The sequence below is a fragment of the Talaromyces rugulosus genome, chromosome V (genome assembly GCF_013368755.1).
Source record: "Talaromyces rugulosus chromosome V, complete sequence".
Classification (NCBI taxonomy): domain Eukaryota; kingdom Fungi; phylum Ascomycota; class Eurotiomycetes; order Eurotiales; family Trichocomaceae; genus Talaromyces; species Talaromyces rugulosus.
The window spans coordinates 2,568,742-2,588,049 of record NC_049565.1 but is presented as its reverse complement, the minus strand read 5'-3'; the positions used below and the strand labels follow the sequence as shown (position 1 = coordinate 2,588,049).

The following is a 19,308-nucleotide window of genomic DNA, read 5'->3' as shown; positions in this document are numbered from 1 at the left end:
CTGAAATATACGATTCACTTCCAGAGCCAGATGTGACCGATCAACTTGGACACTTTTGTGTAGCTGTTGGCTTATCCCGTGTTCATTGGTACGGAGAAAATCGGGTAACGCCAATGGAAACCTAAGACACTACCTCTCGCAGATAGGTATAATTATTTTGTTGAAGGCTGTTTCGACTTTGCGTTTCTTTATCTCTTGGATATCCAGCCACCAAGATACAATGTTCCCGGAATTGGGATATACTTCTTCAAAAGAGCTTTGTAACGAAACAAGATAGTCGTTTCTCAAATCTTTCTTTGTATATAGTGAAGATTACATGTTTAACCCGACTATCCACTGAATTAGAAGCTCTTTGGAGTACTTGTAGAGGTTTGATACGGTCACGCTTGGATAAATGACTAATATGAGAATTCTTGTTGCATTTGGACTGCCACATAAAAACCAGCAAGCTTTCCATCGCTGTTAGTAGTATAGTACTTTACCTTTGAGTTCTACATGCTGTAGCAACCCATTGAAAAGCGTAGGGTAAACTCGAGTCATTACGAGCCCCATCCAAAAACCATTGATATTTGTCACGGTAAATGATCTGATATCGTCCCGGCCAATGGAAAAGCTTAACGCGTTCTAATATACTGTTGTCGGCCAATTCACCAGCTCCCTTTCTGTCTAGCCAACTACGAGCTACTGCAACAGCAAGTGAACAGTTTTTTAGTTGGAATTCTGTTGTGACCGGCAATTGATAGTCTTTATCAACAAATGCTATCGGCATACCTTTTTCAGACGCTTCCCGCTGGAGGACTTTAGCAACAGCCTGCTCTTGGATACTCGAAAAAGCCACCGCACCCTGCTTAATGATACCTGATTTATGCCAGAAATGGTTTAATATCTAGACCAAGATACTAGATATGATCTCTTGCAACATGTGTGACTGCTGTTATTACGGGCGAGGGTATGATATTCGTTGCAACATACCTTCCACCCATATGGGTTTCGTAAACTGCCACATCTACCCCTTCTTTCAAAAAAAAAAAAAAAAAAAGGAAAGAAGAGTGTTTCCTGCAGTATGATACTGATACAATTTACTGGTTGATTATATGTCCAAAACAACTACATGTGTTGTTAACATTGAAATTTCCGGTCAAGGTGAAGAGATTTCCAATGGACTTGTATATTGTAGCAAAATGATTACATACATGCTGGTACCTTCCTTCCGTTGTTGATATCCAGAATATACATGTGCGATCACATTGTAAAGGATCCCCGTACACTACATTTCATATTGTGATAGTACATGACGGAATTAATGCAATATCATATTAAAGGAGACCTAACAGTTTAAGGAGTCTATGTAGTTTTCCACTTGCGGCACTTGTATCTATTTCTTCAATTGGGTCGCTTTCATGGTTCTCCTCTTTTGAAATTTCCATCAAAAGATGAAAAGTCTCAATAAACACCATATTCTCATTAAAAGTACCGAGGTCCTGCTGCGCTACCGTTTGCAAGGCTGACAGAATTTTGCGTTGTAAAGCCCAGTCACGAGGTTGTGCCAGTCGGAGATATAGGTGGGAAACTGCGCCTGGTCTGAATAAAAATTTGGGTTGATCCGAGCTCAGCCGATCACTGGGAATATCACAGACGAAGTTTGATTTGAGGGAAGAAAATACATCGTCGACAGCGGTTTTAATGTTGATCGCGTTTCCCGGAAAGTTTCCTTTAACCAAAAGAGACAGCATCCATTGTTGAGAAGCCAGGAGCACGATGTGCCCTTTGACGAACATGGGTGTTGGGGCTCGTATATTGAACGCTTCGTTAATGATCGTACTGAAGCGTAATGGCCAAGATGAGATTTGCCTTCCAAGCTCAGTTTCTTCCAAGTTAAAAGCAGCAGACTTGCCAAGGTCGGTTGATATCAGACGTTGGAATAGCCGACCCTGCATCGTCTCAAGTGCTATCTGGGCCTCGATAACTGTTTTGAAGGTATTTGGATACCATGGGCCATCTTCAGCTTTGCTTTGACTAACGGAAAATTCAGTCAAGGGCATGAATGGGGGCAAACTATCGTCGAACATTGCGGCTTGGGCATGCATCAGAGAGAAGACCTCAACCATCCCTTCAAATCTATCCATAAGATTCTTTCCATTGGAGGATTTCTGTCGATGTTGTCCTGCCATACAATTCTTCAAGATATTCAGACCTGCGCGTAAATGGGCACTCGCGTCAGAGTACTTCTCTATTGCGCATGCTACACAGTAGAGGAGGATACATGACATGAGGACTGTCATTCGCATATTGCAGGGTGCTGTAGAGGAAATGTATTGCCTCAGCAATCGAAGAGCCTTGTTATATTCTCTTATTGTTTCGGAGGAGTCTCTAGCAATAGCCGCCTCCTTTGCTGATAATAAACCGAAAGATCGGTGACTAGAGCAGACAGCAACCAGAGATTGCCGTATAGTTTGCTCCTCAGCACTCCATTGAAGCACAGTATGGGTCCAGAAGGGATTTGATGGATATTTGGCCAATTCAGTCGTCATGTAGATACAATAATAGTGTTGTGCTTCATGCTCTTTACTGCTGGCACCAGGAATCCTGAATGGGGTGGTGAGGATCGAGGGAGTTTTGAATGCAGCGTGGCTCCTCGGTCTTTTAACGTATGATATGTCTGAGTAGTTAACAGGAATTACTGGGATGTCAGGCGTGCTTTCGAGAGAATTATTGCCCTGGGTGATTCGCCCACGAAACGACCGGGACACTAAAGAGCTCTCGGGAAATGAACATTGGGGATTGCCAAATTGGTTCGATCCCCTTCGAGAATCTTTCCTCATTTTTGATTCATACGAAGAGCTGGTTTCCAGCCGAAACTGCGTTTCTGCTTCATCTCGATATCCTGGACAAGGTTGTCCTTTGCGTTGGCACTGCGTGCATTCCGGACGTAGCAGATCGCACTACTTACAAACGTCAGCAAAAAGAAAGTGGCCCGGAAATTAATTTAAACTACCTTGCAACGTCGTTTTCGACAGCTGTGACAATCGCGGCTGGGCCGGCCAACATTAGGCATATTGTTAGGCACTGATAGTGGCTCGGTGGCCGCAATTATTGAGTGTATCAGTGATATCAAAGATACTCTCTACACAGACCCGGGTTTACACCGCCTGCCCTGTCCCACGAGGTAGTTTGGTAGTCTCAACCTTCAGGGTGCTTACTAACAAATCGGTCCTAATTCGTCACTAGGCAGCTTATCCTGCTTGGAAGTGCAAACCGCTGATCCCCCTGAAATATTTGGAATTATATGGATTTATGCGATTGGATCAAACTACCGAGGAAACACCTATATAAACCGATCCAATTGCCATGTGAATTAGAATCCCATGCTCGTAGATTTGACCAATTTGACACATATTTTTACCCCTAATTTGCACCGGTTCCGCCATATTATTAAGCAAGTGCCAAGATCCCGAAGCTCGACAGGTCAGAATCGGCCCCGCTGGAACTTTATTCCGGTTGCGACAGCTGACCTGTGCGTTAATAGTTTACAATATTTCATTGAAAATTTCAGGAATATTTCAATGTATAATATAAATTTATATAATAAACTAAAATACTGCATAAATAATTTTTGTATAATTTCAATTTTCTATATAATTTATATAGTAAGTAAGAATACATAAATAATTTTTTAATAAAAAAGCAAAAAATTATTTATGTATTCTTACTTACTATATAAATTATATAGGAAATTAAAATATTACTGAAATGATTTTACAAGTATTATTTAAAATCCGCAATCCACAGACCTCTTGGTGGGATGGCCGGTGGAATAATAATCTGGTTCCAACACTTGGTCCGTGTATAGTCGCTGACAACTATATGCTCCCCTGTCGGGCTCAGGAGGCTCACATGTTATTAACTTACATTTATTGGATGATAGACAAGGCCAATTTTTAGTGTACGAAACCCAGATAGCTCGGGTAATTATTTGGAATTAGTATTTGGAATTATGCGATTGGATCAAACCACTGAGAAAACGCCTATATAAACCGATCCGATTGCCATGTAACTAGTATCTCATGCTCATAGATTTTACCAATTTGCACCGTCTCCGTGATATTGTTAAGCAAGTGTCAAGATCCTAAAGTTTGATAGCCAGGTCCCGCTTCGGGTGCGCGCACCAGCTCAATGCAAATGTCAGCTCAACGCAAACTTTTTTTTAATATAACTTCTCAATCTCTATATTAATCCGTATAAAATTTACGACATAGAATAAATAAATATTTTATTATATTTAAAATTAAATATTAAAAACTATTAAGGTACATAAATCTCGATGTTGGGGGCTTTTTTAAAAACTAATTAAGTCCTAGAAATTACTTGATACCATATCCGCAGCCCAGTCGCCAAGAATGCACCGCAAAAGGCAAACTTATACGAAGTTCGAACCTGCTGTCACTTTTCTATTACCTATAGCCTTCTATCCTCGAATCTAAGGTCGACTCGACCCTCTACTTCTCCGTCCTACCTCCATGGTCAGCTTCTGAACGAAGATCTAGGCCCGATCGACAGGAGTAGATGCCAGATCGCCGTAGCCACTCCTAGTGCTCGTGACTCACCAGGTTCGCATGAGATCATTGCATGGTATATATACTGCCATATAATGCGGTTAATGTCTGACGTACGACATAGCGTTTAAATTATCGTATTCATATTAGTTACTATTTCGTTTGTTGATTCAGCATAGATGTCTGCAATTAGCAAATCACTCGTTCAGAAGCTGAAGGCGGCGTTTCCGGAACTACATATCGTGACGCCAGATTCACCGGACTATGCAAAAAGCATAGAGCGTAACATAAAAAACACCCAGAAGCCTGCGGTACCTGTTCCTTTTGCCAATTCTATTATGACACAGATTTATTATAGAGCTAAGATTTGATAGGGCGTTGTGGTCTATGCAACATCCACAAAAGATGTTGCCTCCCTGGTTGAGTTTACAGGAGCCAATTCTCTTGACGTAGCAGTCTGTGGAGCAGGTCATTCACGCATTGGGGCGTCATCTACGAATGGAGGAGTGTGCATTGATCTATCCAAAATGCAAGCTATATCTGTTGATACCAACACAAACCACATCACGGTACAAGGAGGTGCAGTTTTGCAAGATGTTTACATGGCCGTTGAAAAGTATGGGCTTGCACTTGTAGGTGGACTCTGTAGCAATGTTGGTATTGGTGGTTTTGCATTGATGGGAGGCTATGGGTGGTTGACGGGGGCGCATGGCCTTGCAGTTGACAATATCGTCCGGGCGGAAATAGTTCTAGCAGACGGTAGTGTTGTTATAGCATCTAGATCTGAGAATCCAGATCTATATTGGGCGATTAGAGGTGCTGGGCCATGCTTTGGAATTGCTACATCTATTGTCTTCCAAGGATTTGTCCAAGGCCCAGTTTGGAGCGGCGAACTCACATTTTCACCAGCTGCTCTTGGAGCGCTTGTGGAATTCGCAAATCACGTTCTCAATGTCTCGAAGGGCGAAAGTTCCATGGTCATGATACAGGGCCAGCTGCCGGGCTCAACTGAACCTCTCGTTGTGGTCGAGGTATTCTACAATGGAACAGAGGACGAGGCTAAGGGATTCTTTGCTCCACTGCTCAAACTTGGCCCCATTAAAGATAGCACGAAGATGATGCCCTTCTCCCAAACGACAGGAGGCGGTGATGATATACCACCTGGCTTTGGGAAGGGGACAGGTGGGGGAATAATGGAACCAATTGATGCAGACTTCGTTGAAAGTCTTTACGAAGACTATTTGACGTTTATCAAGAACGTTCCTGATGCTTCTGAAAGTTTGATCGCTTATGAAATTCACCCAACTTATGGGACATTGCTTCACTCACAGAACGAAACGGCATTTCCAAATCGGGGCACGTTTGGCAATGTTGTCATCTATGCGGCATATACGAAAGATGAGAGCGCTCCTGCTTGTGAAGAATGGTGTCGCAAAATGCATGATAAAATCCACAATGATTTTGAGCGTCGAAAAGAAGTTGACGGCGTTGATGACACTACGAAGACCGGAGTGGGTGAGTATATCAACTACGACGGTGAGCCCTACCTCCTCTTTCATACTAGTATGAACGCTATGTGCTAATTTTCAATAGGTCTTGGTGAGAGCCCGAAGCGTTTGTATGGAGTCAACTACGAGAGGCTTGTCAGGATCAAGAGGATATATGATCCTCAAAATGTATTCAACAAATGCGTAGATTTGTTGAAAGAATCCGAGGAATCTAGCATAATACAATAGATAGTTGTAACCATGAGCAAAACCCGATATTGTTTTGGGTGTGCAAGCTGGGTTTGGTTCAAAGGTGTCGGCATTTGCATAGCAGAATACATACACACACACTTGTTTGCTTCTTAAACCCACTTCAATATGCACTGCCCACTACCTTATATTCTCCATGAATCACTTGGCGCCGCCCTGCCTAATCTCCCCTCGTCACAAAGCTAACCCACATCTTATAGGAGAGCATCAATGGCATTGTATATTCCTCCTATTGACTCTCCGTGTATCCGGTGCTCGTCATCTGTGGTAAATTCACCCTGCCAAATATCTGGGAATGGAGTCGCTGTTCCTCATGGCATGGCCGATTTTCATGATATTTTTCATCTATCGATGAGGGATAAGCTAGTTCAAAAACTGCTCATGTGATCAATCGCAACGTTGTAAGATCGTTGGGGAAATCCGTCAAGATATCAATCTCGCCACCTCGGGTTCCTGCGTCTAGTTGTGTCTCTTATCTAAGTCGTTTCTCTCTCTTTTCTGACATATGTGAACATAAAGATTATCGTTTTTCAATCTTGTCAAACGCCATCAAAGCAGCATATCCAGATATGATCATCTTATCTTCTTTCTGGTCTGGCTACTTCACAGACCCTGATCTCTCTCACGGGACCTTGCAAGATCTGCATGATTATCTTTCTGCCTCAAACATGGTATCCAAAATTAATGGTTACGACAATGCACACCGCAATTATCTAGTACTTGTAGCTGAATATGCTGCTATATATGAAGATTAATACATAAGCCCTAGTTAACCAACTCGATAACCTAACCCTACGGTCTGCAACTTCCGGGCAGTTTATCTCTCGGGCTTGGAATGGAACTCAGATGTTGTTGTTGGATTTTTATACGGTGCACTTATCAAGAGTTAGTATTATGAGCTAGATAACGTGGCCATGATTGAACACTCTGATGACCAGAGCTTTCCTACATTACCGGGCGCTACATGTACTTATTCGTCACGTTGGCCTTTTGTGAAGCTGGACGGGTATCCCCCATGGCAGATCTAGTTGACAGAAACATACTTACTACACAGGAGAACAAAACTAGTTGTGTCACTTATGGATGCCTGTATGTAATGCTGGTGCCTGATCTTGTCGGTGTCTTGTAGAGCTCGTCGAAGCAAAGATAATTCGGCGGCCACCTTCCATTGAAAGAGCGAGAAGGATTCCTTCGCAGTGGGGTAGAGTAAATGTAGCGTGCAGAGACAAAAGACAAATTCACATTATTATTAATGAGCCTAGGCAACTACCAGCGCTTCTTAACTACATGTGTATGCAGTTGTTGCGATTCAAAGCGGAAGGCAGGGCGAGGCGATCCCGCTTTCCGGGAGGAAGTTTTAGCCGCATACAACGAATCCTCTCGATCACCAATAATTTGCGAGCATCCATCTAGTTATAGTTTTATGTCTAGAGTGGCCGTCTCCCCGAACGGTGCATATAAAGAGATCAACGGCCCTCCCATGGCTCTCCTGAACCACAATTTTCTCATATAGTTGTATACAAGCACAAGATGTCTTCTTCAATCGACCTTAGCAACCCTGGCCGCAGTATCCACGTCGGCGTTATTCTCTTGAACTCGTACGTTTCTTTTCGATGCTTCCCATTTTCCGAGTTATATATCATCAGGATCTGAATGTTTCCGGTATTAGTGTGACTGAGCTCCTCGACCTTGCGCCAGTGGGCTTCTTTTCCACCATTAGCTACAACTTCCTGAAGAATTTACCTCCCCTCCTGGTTTCTGACGATGTAAAGGCTAAGGCTCTGGATATTCAATTTCACTGGGTGACAGAGAATGGCCAAAGTCTTGCCCATCTCACTGGCAACCTCCATGTCTCTCCCACGGTACGTCCAATTTTCGTATTACATCTTCGCTTAATAGAACATCACCTCTGGAGTCGCCAAGCCAACAAAAAAAATCGAAAAAAAAGAGAGAGAGATTTTAACAAAACTTTCAACACAGGACTCTTTTGCAACTTGCCCACCATTGGACATTGTCGTCCTCGGTGCCAACCAAGTTGGGTATCAGGCAAGCGATATCGAGAAAGAATTCCTTCGCAAGTGCCATGCTGAATGCACCGCATTTCTCTGTATATGTGGCGGGTTCGAGCCTGCTCTCTATGCTGGGCTTCTTGAGGGTAAGACCGCGACGGCGCCCTCGCGTCTCATTCCTATGATGCAGCAGATGGCACCCGGGACGAAGTGGGTACAAAAGCGATGGGTGCGTGATGAGAAGATCTGGACGACAGGGACACTTTTGAATGGGTTTGATATGCTTGCGGCCTTTGCCAAAGACACCTGGGGCGAGGAGAACATTGTGGTCAATGATGTACTCATAGAAGGGGCTTGGCCGGATAGAGATGTCGACTACGCGGATGTGGTCCCCATGGCGTAGAGAGATATTTTCTTTATTTAACAGAAACGATCTCCGCCCAAACTTCTACCTGGAAGAGCTATTTAGGCCACAAGCATAACTTTTTATGTTGACAATCTGACTTTATTTTTAAATAAGCCTTTGACCACTGCCCGCACTTTACTAACCTGATGTTTCTCTCCGTCAGATCTTCCATCCGTATTTCAGCCTTGCTTCTACTCCCCATCTGCCTTCTCCACCCTTTACACTGCCGTACTTCTCAGACACTACTCAGGAACTACTAGTAGACGAACGGTCACGTTCATATTGACAGCCACGGCCTCAAATTACAATGTGCATGGAGGACATGGACTTCTTTTGTCCGCACCTAAGAAACGAAAAAGCGTGCGACAAATTCGGTCGCGCAAGATTCCATGTCTTCTTGATATGAAACGTTGTAAAGGAGAGACCTGCCGAAGTCATAGTACGCATGGGTAGTTTTATAACGCGGGATTTATTAAGTCTTCCTTCAAACCTCGAATTGGAGTTTTAACAAGAAGCTAGATGCGCAAAGCTCGGATTCCAATGTACGTTTATATCTTCCCAAGCTCCCAGGTGGCATGCGAGATGGTCTTTATACGAAGTGGCCAACCCTTTATGTTCCTTGAACGGCGTATTTAAGATCATAAAACGAATAGAAACAGCGAGATTGACCAGAAATTTGAGCACAAAATACTGAAAAAGGACGTTATTGGGAAGAAACGTATGCCCACTATACTTCCAAAGATTGTTATCAAGACAAATTCACTGACGAATGCTCAGTTGAGCGAGGCAAACGTGCTGAATTTAAATACAATATTCATTCTGGCTTAGTACCATTGAATAGAGATCTTGAATTATCCCATGGAGGGGTTACGGCAAGAGTGATTCATGATCTATATCAAGCATTTTTACTAGAATTAGTTCAACCTGAAGGTATATTAGTACACAATAATACTCCAGTACATACTGTTTATACTATACGTGATCTATTTGAGGTGGGGGTTTGAGATTATGGTTTGGTGAACTTATTCTCCTGATCTCAATCCTATTGAGAGTCTCAGGGCATTGATGAGGCTAATTGAAGCTGAAAAGGAGACCTGACAGGCTACATATTGCTGAGCGCATTCTTCGACATTGATGTGAGGTAATGCCCAATCTAGTACGAGCAGTTTTAGCTACGGATAGGTTTATATGAGTGTATAATAATAGTACGGCGGTGTTACTAGTGCCTGCTTTCCAAAAGGGGGTATACTGATGTCACTGTCGGAATTAGTAATCTCGGCCTTACACTCCAAGCGACGAGTGCTAGCTTACAAACCCCCCATTAATTCAATGTAAGATCTATAACCACGTGGCATTTATTTTGAATTACATATTCTCTTCGTTGAGGAATACAGAAGAAGTCTAGTATATATAGTTGCCATGCCCAGTATGCTGTATGTTGACACCCACATATGCACTAGTTCTCTTCTCACAATCCCACAAATAAATTGATCGATACAGGAATCTAAAATTCATTCAACGTCTTATATCTCAAGATATGTCTACTAAAACGGAATGGCCGTCTACTCCGGTTCCTCAGCCAGTTAAAGATCTCATCGCCAAGTTCATGGATATTGGTGATACCAAATCTGAAGAGGCTGGCCAGCGACTTGGCTATGAAGTTTTTACTTCTGATGGACAAATTATTGTCAACAAACGGTCCATTAATGGTGGGGCGGGTATGTCTGCTCTTTTTATCTTTATTAATAGCATTGGAAATACGCTCATATTAATTTTCTATAATAGAAATAGCAGCAACGCACAAAGACCAGATGGCTTCTATCAAAGGCCGTCGTCACCGGGTCGATAAAGTCTATACATGCAATGACAAAGCAGATGACTTGCTGCTAATTGGCAGCGTAGAGCGGTATTTGTATAACGGGCAAACACTTGAAACCGATTGGGCTGCCAGGCTTGTTATTGACAATGCTAGCTCTGAGCATCCCCGATTGAAACTGTTTAATGCCTGGTCGGTAAGTACATTGAGACTTCACTTTCGACGTTTTAACGGGTGTAATTAACGGTCTCATTGTTTCAGGACTTCTCAGAATTTGTAGCCGCTTTGAACAGCAATTGATCTTCGTCGAGGCAAGATCACGGAAGAAAATGTGACATTCACAAGTATATGTATGTGTAGATATATACACAGACAGCAAGGAATTCATACGTTATTCGATTATGTACCTCTTGTCTTATTTATATTTCAGCCTCTATCCCTCTAAGTCCATTCCACTAAATCCCATTCCATGTAAAGTCATCTTCAACCCTGAATTCCACCTCACCGACAATCTCCGCTGCAGAAAATCCAACGAGCAATTTATACGTGCCCCTTAGTACTTGCCAACAAGTGCCCGTTTCATTATAGAAACTAACAGCATAGCGATCAAGCTCAACAGAGACATTTCTACTCTCGCCAGGTTGCAACAGAACTTTCTCAAACGCTTTGAGTTCCTTGATCGGACGGGCCGAGTTCGATTCTGACAGTCTGTTGCCAACAGACGGTAATACAAAGCCGACTGGTGTTGGAGACTGTACGTAGAACTGTAGAACCACCTTTCCAGCGCAAGCGCCCGTGTTGGCTACGAGGCCAGAAACGGTGATTTTACCGTCCACATCGCTTAAGATCTCCGGTGCAGCAATGCTAGTACTACGAACTTCGAAGTTCGTATAGGATAGACCGAAGCCAAAAGGGAATAAAGGCTCTGGGGCGTTGGGGAGGTCGTAATGTCGATATCCAACAAATGTTCCCTCTTCGTAGCGGATAACATCATCAACGGCGGGGAAATTTCCGTATGAAGGATTATCTTCAATCCGCTTTGGCCAGGACATAGGGAGGTGGCCACAGGGGTTGATCTCACCCGTGAGCAGCGACGCGATGGAACGGCCATATTCTTGACCCGGAAACCATGCTTGAAGAATTGCTTCAGTGCCACTGTCATGAGCCACGAAGGGAATCATGTTCACCGGCGCACCCGAATAGTTGATCACCACGGTACCGCGTTTTGGCTTTGCCGCGCTGACTGCTGCGACAAGTTGGTATTGTTCGCGTGTAAGGTCTAGTGTGTCTCGGTCGTAGCCTTCGGATTCAAACTCTGCAGTTGTCCCAGTGAATACGATGACTACATCTGCGTTGGCAGCTGAGTTTGCTGCAGATGCGATCCGTGCCTCTATGTCCACATGTTCAAAGAAGCCGACACCGGAGCCTTGGATCGCTAGACCTCCAATTGATTTGGCTAGTGCTTCGGGCGTCGCGGCCCACGATTCTAGCACGAAGGTGTAAGTTTGGTCTACTTGCATAGTATAAGAGAAGCGCCGTTCAAAAATTCCAATTTCACTGGTGTTTCTGACTGCCTCGCTTCGTGAATGTTTTTTGGAGCCCGATTCTCTGAAGAATGAACCGTCATTACTTCCGCAGCGTTGACTTTGGAAAGGATAGATGGTGATGGTAAGGGGATAGCTGCAAATACAGGTACTCCCGGCTCATATTTAAATTCACACCCCGCACTCTCAAGGCCAGCTAGGGGTAAAAGTCTATCTATGAGTTGAGGAAAGGGGTATCTTTTTTTGGAAGAGGGGACAATCGGCAACCTATGCCGTATTTGATTCTATAAAAACACCGATACAGTTAATAAATTGGCAACGTATCAATAATGTAACTTTAGTAATACCGCTTTCTAATTAAATCCGGTTGTATGGCCGTTACCAAGCCTGTCAACATTGCCGCGACATTGCTAAACAGTATCCCCATTCCCCAAAAACCAGTGTTGTAAACTACATGTAGTACTCTTACCGTAATTAAAATCTAATATTATCTAAAATTTAGTGCTTCTTTACTTTAAACTATTTTTGTCTACTCTCTTTCATTTTTATACTTCTTTTATCTGAAGTCTTAATACTTTAATTATTAGCTTTATATACTTATTTGTGAGGCCGTGATCCCTTAACTTAGGCTGCCCTACTTACCCTAAGTAGTCAATAAGTTTTCAGGTTATAACCTAACCTATGAGCATCTCTAAGTGAGAACCAGTGAGCCTCTGAAAGGAGAAAAGTGGTGAGAGGCTAAGTCACATGTATTATCGACGGCGTGGCCTGTTAGGGATCAACAACCTTATTTGTTTACAACATTAGTAATGCGGTTCGAGAATCACTTCATTGGAGTTGGAAGGACGTTCCCAGACGGTTCCAGATGCAGCATGGGCGGAAGCTTCCCAGATTTGTGCGTACTAAGTTTAGATAGTTACTCAATTGAAAATTCAATGCAATAGAATATGTTGAAGTTTATGTTTTGGGAAGGACATTCGACATTTAATTCTCTATATCTTTTGCATACTTCCTGTTGAACCTGGCACACTACGCTGCACCTCACTTGCCCACAACGACAGGCGTTTCTCGGCATGTTAGCTACTAACCAGAAAGCCTTCGGCTGTTCGGTCAGTGTTAGTCCAATGTTATTATCCAACAGCGTTGTCATCCTTTTCCACCACAATAGTTAAAATGTTTAAAAGACCATCTTAGCGTTTTACCAGAAAGCGATTTTTAGACTAGTGTATTACTAATATTTGGTTTTTTTAACCTCCCAATACCAAAAAGAAAAACGAAAAAAATGAAAAAGGAAAACTTTTCAATGTCCAAAATTGCCATTTCTGTAAGTATTCAAAAACAACAATGCTAGCGGTAGCCGTATGTCTTGTAAGGGTATGGTTAGATTTATTATTAAAGTGAAGCGCACTTCAAGGTCTATGGCACTAGCTCTCATGAAGCATCTTCCAGTATTAAACCAACCAAAACCCCATTTCGACTCTCCGTGGTCAATTTACTCAGTTCCACAAACTCCATCACTGGATCATGATTCTCCAGACTTTTGAATTGTCGCATCAACCGGGCAATCACATAGGCATTTTCAGCCAGCGTAAGATCTTTACCAGGACAAATGCGCTTGCCGATTGAAAATGGCATGTAGAATGAACTCAGTTCCTCGGCGCTTCCTTCTAACCATCGCTCTGGGCGGAATTTGTCGGCGTCAGGACCCCAGATTTCTTGATCATAGTGCATCGCGCCCATGACTACTTCGATGCCGTCACCCTTGGATACGAAAACGGGGGATTTGCCGTCGCGGCCGCCGCCTGTAGGGAGGACACAGTCTTGGGTACACCGTCGTCGGTTTCCAGCGGCAGGGGAATTGAGCCGGAGACCTAATCGGAGTTAACACCTAAAGAAAGAAAAAAAAGCGGTGCAGTAAGGCCAAACTTACTCTCGTTTAAGACAGCCTGCATATATGGCAAAGACAGAAGAGCCTGGCGAGTCAGAGGTCCCTGGATAGAGAGTACCTCGGCCCTCAATTTATTCCACACATCAGGATGCCGCGCTAAATGGAATAAACAGGCACTCAGCCCAACAGCTGCCGCATCACGAGCAGGTAGGAAAATATTCACAAGTTGGTCGCGAACTTCTTCACGGATACCGGATATTGCGAGAAGTGAATCGACTATACTACGCTGGTATGGATCAGGCTGGCCCAAAGGATTTTCTCGCCGCCGCCGTCGTCGTTCAATTGCTTCGTCAATATATTTGTCAATTACAGCATGTATCCGCCGTGCAAGGGCTTCGTATGCCTTGTCCCAGGCATTGAAAATCCACAGACGACCGAGAAGAATACGCAGACCAAGTCGTGATACTGCCGCTGAGTACGTTTCTAGCAGTTCACTAGAAGACTCATCAAGGGTCTTTTGCAGAAGAATGTCTGTCGACTTTCCAAAGATCATGGCCGTCGAGTGATCTAAATACTACATCCGTTAAGTACTACGGCTGGTTCTATTTCATTGGATAGGGTTGGCATACCATAAACTTCAACAAGCTCTGCAGTTCAATCGTTGACCCATCCCTCGGCAGCCGTTTCAGCATGCGGTCCACATGCACGTCGAAGGCTTCGAAATCGGAAATAAATGGGTTGACAGAGAAGGCCGGTTTGATCATCTTACGCGAGATGGCCCAATACCGCCCATCTGTCGAAAAGACTCCCGGTCCAAGAAAGGGCATCCCGACTGAGAGCCGCATTTCCTGCACGCCAAACTTGTCAAAGGAGGTAACTAGCACTTCGTGGATATTCTGCGGATCCATTGTCTGAATGGTGCGAGTACCCCACGAATTCACCTCGTACGTGTGGCCCAAACGCGCAAAACGGTCGCGTTGGCCTGCCAGCGAGTTGCCCTCTTTACGCTCTTTCATTTGAGTCATGAAATAATCCAGTCCGAGGATCGGGTCCTTGTGTGGATACCGCGCAGGCGCCTTGCAGCCATTGCGTCGAGAGCGGGCGCTGAAGCTGACGAACGACAACAGCTTTCTGCTGAGCACAAGAGTGATGACGGCGACAAGGATGGAGGTGGCCCATGAGAAGTCCGCCATGTCTACTGTCTTTCCCAACAGTGTTGTCCTTTTGTGATCAGGATACAGTTAGGCAGGACAAACCGATCATGGGGCAGCTTTACCACCTATAGGCGTGTTTGCATGTTTTGCATACTTGCCTAGTTAAATATAGCGTTGATCGTATACGACAACGGGATCGACGTCCCCACTCCAGCCCTAACTTTATCTTTACGATGCGATTGGCGTCTCGGCCTATATTTCTCAGCTCCTTGTGCGACTGCAGTATTTTTGCGATGCTATTGGTGTCACAGCCCGTATTTCGTAGGGCATGCGTTACACAAGCATGATTATCCCTGTATAATTAGCCCCGAGGGCTGAGGCTGGCGCCAGTCGCCGTTCAGCTTCGCGATCTACTAATATCAACGAAGAGATACGCCTCATCCATCAATTGATAGTATGGACAGACACGACAACTCGTTATTTTTATAGGGTTAATTGAAAACGACTCGTTTGCAAACACACTGAGATCTCGAGTGACACACGATCCTATAGCGATTATCCGAACCCATCCATCCGAAATGCGCGTCCAGCTCATTTCCCTGCTACTTGCCACCCTGGTCTCCATCGGTGTACAAGCCCATGCGATTCGTAGTACGTCAAAAATAAAATCCCCTTGAATTATATATGAAGATGAAAATAACGAGACGATGGATGATAGGAGAAAACGAGGGTGGCCCTCCATCACCAGATGTCTGGTTTAAACGTGAAGATCCCGAGGAGGGACCGCCGCCCCCTGTTAGATGGTTCAAAAACTAGATCCTAGTGTCATCTAGAAGGATATTTGGTGGCAGAAGACCACATGAGAAGTGAGAGAGTATTCTGGACAGGACGCAATTAATTGCGGTTTTCGCATTCTATTTTCATGTTCTGCTCTCAAATCCAAATTCTTTCAGTATAGCAACGCCTATTTGATTTAATTTGTCATTGATTTCTGTCACCACAAATTATGTTTTTTTGACCATCTGTTTGATTCAACTGTACATATCTATGATATTGTCGCAATGAATATTGTCCGACACTGAATCGTAATACCAAATGAACCCGGGGGGAAGAAAAAAGACATCTACGACGTTGCTTCTGTTATGTTATTTACGTCTTGAGAGCAAAACTTGAATTCCTCAAGATTGGATTTCCCGTCCTTCTCCAGTTCTAGAATATAATGCCAGCACGCCGTATGTTGCTATGCCCATACCTCTAAACGACTCCAATCCCGACATTGGCGCACTTAGCCAGTGCCCGATCTCCCCTGGCCCTGAAAGCCCGTATACCTCGGCGTATCGTCTACATAGCATTCGACATCTTGTCTCAATGCGTCTAGACAATGGAGCATATGGTGCGCAGGTTGGTCTGTTGGAAGGCCCTGGTCGACTTGACGGGTGTAGGCTCGAATAGTTTTCTGTCCATTCCCGTCAATGGGGGGTAATTATTGGTGAGAAAAACCAATTTTTCATACTAAGCAATGCATGCTATGGTACCCATTCAGTAAATAAATTCCTTTGGAACGATCCAGCGGAAATTCTTGAGCCCGCGGTAACCCCATTTCATCAGTATATGCAGGGCTTAGGGAGATAGAGCCACTGTCGATACTGATCGCATCCCAAGCACGGTCAATCTCTTCGTCAGTGCCTTCGCCAAAGTATGGTGACTTGGATACCCATGGGACAGACAATTCGGGGGTGAGCCTAGCTTTGTCGCATCAGACATTTACTCCGAAGGTCAGGGATAAGGGCCATACCAAACGCGCTGTACTCCGATCTCGCGAGCGACGAACATGTTATAAGAAACACGTTAAGCAACAGGGACAAAGTCAAGATGCAGATCGCCGCTAACCAGTGCTATGCAACGATCCTATACCACGGCCGCCTGGCTCCTTTCTCGACCACATCTTTCGTCTCCGGCAAGAGCGATTTGTTTTCCTCTAGTTCGATCATCACGATGGTGACAAGGCCGACAATATTTCCCAGGAATTTAGACGTGAATCGTGCAAGAGATCTACTCCTGTTAAAGGAGATTCGATAATGTCTTGACGCTGGCCCGAATACAAATACTACCCGAGCATAATCCATGCGCAGGTTATTATTGGCATGGCTGAACTTGGTACATATTTGTAGGTAATTGGTCAGAGTTTAAATCTAAACGTAATTGGCCACAAACATTTGTCTGTGCTCCCATACCGGCGTTACAAGCAGTACAATTATAATACAACTACAACATCGGGGGTCTCACCTTGCCATCATCTCTATAGTATTGCTTTTCATAGCAACCACTATGGCCACCCAAACCAGCGAGCTCAGTGTCCCGTATGCTACCGCTGATGATGTGTATGCCGCCGCGATTGTTCTACCAGTGCTGGGAACTGTCTTCTTAGCGCTGCGATGGCAACAAAGGCGCAACCAACGCGAAGGCATCGGCATCGATGACTGGCTTACGGTTCCCTCCCTGGTATGTGCATTAGTAGCCTTGCGTTTGTCCGCCTGCTAATATCTGTAGGTTTTTACGATCGGTATGGGGATCGCGTTGGTTATCGGTAATTAAAAGAAAAATCCTCACTTTCACTACTTCCTTCACAGCTAACTGACAGGTGATAGGTGTCCATGGAAAGGCCATTGGCTACCCCACGCCATCTCAGTCTAGTCTGACCTCCGAGGAGCAAATGAATACAGTCAGCGCAATTACAAAGCTGAAGGGAACGGTATGGACATGCCTATTTTCATGTCAACGGTCAAAAACTGATCCGTCCTACATGAGCAGGTGCAATTCGCCGTCATTATTCTTTTGATTCTTGCCGCCGGTTTTCTCAAATTAAGCATCATATTCCTTTATCGCCGCCTTTTCGTCGTCGTTCTATATGGGTCACCTTTCGATTTTGTTACCATCGCTGCCATAGCCATTAGTGCCGCATGGACAATCACATTTGTTGTCGTGGTTACTTTATCCTGCGGCACCCATGTCTCGGCACAATGGGGCAGCCCAACTGTCAAGGCCGTATACTGTGGTCGGAGCTTAGATATGGAAAATGCCTTTGTTGTGAGTGATGCGGTGACAAATGCTTTGATTTGGTTGATGCCGATGCCAATTGTATGTATTATCACTAAGAAGTTTTACGTCAGAGCACTAGCTAACTGAGAACTAGATTTGGGCCATGCACATGAGATGGCCAAAAAAGTTGGCAGTTACAGGAATTCTCCTAATCGGCTCCATGTATGTAATCACAAAAAAACGCACTTAGGCGATTTTTCTGACTCCGCCTAGTTCCGTTATTGCGTCTATCATCAAGATTATCATCTCATTCCAAATATCCGGTGGTGGGTACAGGGCCAACGTGGACCCTAATTGTACGTCCCCGGTATTCTTTCTATGTGTGCCCCTCCCTTTTAACATATTTAATTAGTGACTGTGGGCACAATCCTGTACTGGTGTATGATTGAAGCCGGTCTAGCCAATATCGCCTCTAACCTCCCTCTTTTCCGCGGTTTATTTGACAATATCTCGTTGGCCACTATCATTCGCAGTGTCCGAAGTACCATCAGCCTCGATTCAATGACTCCGTCCGGTAGAGGCGGTCGGTCGCAGAGAACAACTCAGGATGATACCGAAGTCTTGAGGTCTACTAGTCGCCCCCTTGATGAGGAATCAAAGTTGGTGGATAACAAAAATCATCCGTTGCCGATGAAAAATCGCGGTTTAGAACAGAGCTGATGAATTCAATATATTCATACATTGATAAGAACCAGCCCAGGATTAAAGAAGTCCTTAAGCAGTTTAGTTTATATAACAATATAATCTACTAATGCCTTATATGTTATGATGTCTCACAGTACCAAGTCACCTTCTAGTCGACACCTAGTAGGTTCCATAAAAATCATTTACATACGTAGTCATCCTAGACACCAACCGGAATCCCTTCACAAAATATCTCTACTAACATAGATAATAAAACTATGCAAAATATACAAATTACAATTTTTAAAAAAGGTACTCTTACATAATATAAGATTTGTGAGAAATAATAATGTTGGTGGTAGCTGTGTGTCTTGTAAGGGTATGACTAGACTAGAAATGCCAGCTAGATACAAATGAGCGAATAGGGACTCTGAGCCCTAACAAAACAACCAAGATAG

General features: G+C 44.1%; 7 protein-coding genes across 7 annotated transcripts; 4 read left to right on the top strand and 3 right to left on the bottom strand.

Annotated features, from left to right (window-relative positions):
- Nucleotides 1-1,316: 1,316 nt before the first annotated feature.
- TRUGW13939_09453 (uncharacterized protein) lies at nucleotides 1,317-3,048 on the bottom strand (the record flags this gene model as incomplete). The annotated part of the gene is made up of 3 exons (XM_035492575.1): nucleotides 1,317-2,299; nucleotides 2,836-2,942; nucleotides 2,996-3,048. The coding sequence occupies 3 exons, from the start codon at nucleotides 3,046-3,048 to the stop codon at nucleotides 1,317-1,319; spliced, it is 1,143 nt and encodes a 380-aa protein (XP_035348468.1).
- Nucleotides 3,049-4,732: 1,684 nt separating this feature from the next.
- On the top strand, nucleotides 4,733-6,289 carry TRUGW13939_09452 (uncharacterized protein; the record flags this gene model as incomplete). Its single annotated transcript, XM_035492574.1, has 3 exons — nucleotides 4,733-4,864; nucleotides 4,928-6,068; nucleotides 6,147-6,289. The coding sequence occupies 3 exons, from the start codon at nucleotides 4,733-4,735 to the stop codon at nucleotides 6,287-6,289; spliced, it is 1,416 nt and encodes a 471-aa protein (XP_035348467.1).
- Nucleotides 6,290-7,840: 1,551 nt separating this feature from the next.
- Nucleotides 7,841-8,722, top strand: TRUGW13939_09451 (uncharacterized protein; the record flags this gene model as incomplete). The annotated part of the gene is made up of 4 exons (XM_035492573.1): nucleotides 7,841-7,908; nucleotides 7,980-8,172; nucleotides 8,291-8,465; nucleotides 8,670-8,722. 4 exons carry the CDS (start codon nucleotides 7,841-7,843, stop codon nucleotides 8,720-8,722), a joined length of 489 nt encoding a protein of 162 aa, XP_035348466.1.
- A 1,540-nt stretch (nucleotides 8,723-10,262) lies between these two features.
- On the top strand, nucleotides 10,263-10,841 carry TRUGW13939_09450 (uncharacterized protein; the record flags this gene model as incomplete). The annotated part of the gene is made up of 3 exons (XM_035492572.1): nucleotides 10,263-10,443; nucleotides 10,511-10,737; nucleotides 10,803-10,841. The coding sequence occupies 3 exons, from the start codon at nucleotides 10,263-10,265 to the stop codon at nucleotides 10,839-10,841; spliced, it is 447 nt and encodes a 148-aa protein (XP_035348465.1).
- A 155-nt stretch (nucleotides 10,842-10,996) lies between these two features.
- Nucleotides 10,997-12,061, bottom strand: TRUGW13939_09449 (uncharacterized protein; the record flags this gene model as incomplete). Its single annotated transcript, XM_035492571.1, has 1 exon — nucleotides 10,997-12,061. One exon carries the CDS (start codon nucleotides 12,059-12,061, stop codon nucleotides 10,997-10,999), a length of 1,065 nt encoding a protein of 354 aa, XP_035348464.1.
- Nucleotides 12,062-13,516: 1,455 nt separating this feature from the next.
- Nucleotides 13,517-15,166, bottom strand: TRUGW13939_09448 (uncharacterized protein; the record flags this gene model as incomplete). The annotated part of the gene is made up of 3 exons (XM_035492570.1): nucleotides 13,517-13,956; nucleotides 14,016-14,547; nucleotides 14,603-15,166. 3 exons carry the CDS (start codon nucleotides 15,164-15,166, stop codon nucleotides 13,517-13,519), a joined length of 1,536 nt encoding a protein of 511 aa, XP_035348463.1.
- Nucleotides 15,167-17,455: 2,289 nt separating this feature from the next.
- TRUGW13939_09447 (uncharacterized protein) lies at nucleotides 17,456-18,886 on the top strand (the record flags this gene model as incomplete). Its single annotated transcript, XM_035492569.1, has 7 exons — nucleotides 17,456-17,629; nucleotides 17,678-17,714; nucleotides 17,776-17,879; nucleotides 17,939-18,265; nucleotides 18,321-18,388; nucleotides 18,440-18,522; nucleotides 18,579-18,886. The coding sequence occupies 7 exons, from the start codon at nucleotides 17,456-17,458 to the stop codon at nucleotides 18,884-18,886; spliced, it is 1,101 nt and encodes a 366-aa protein (XP_035348462.1).
- Between the last annotated feature and the right edge of the window lie 422 nt (nucleotides 18,887-19,308).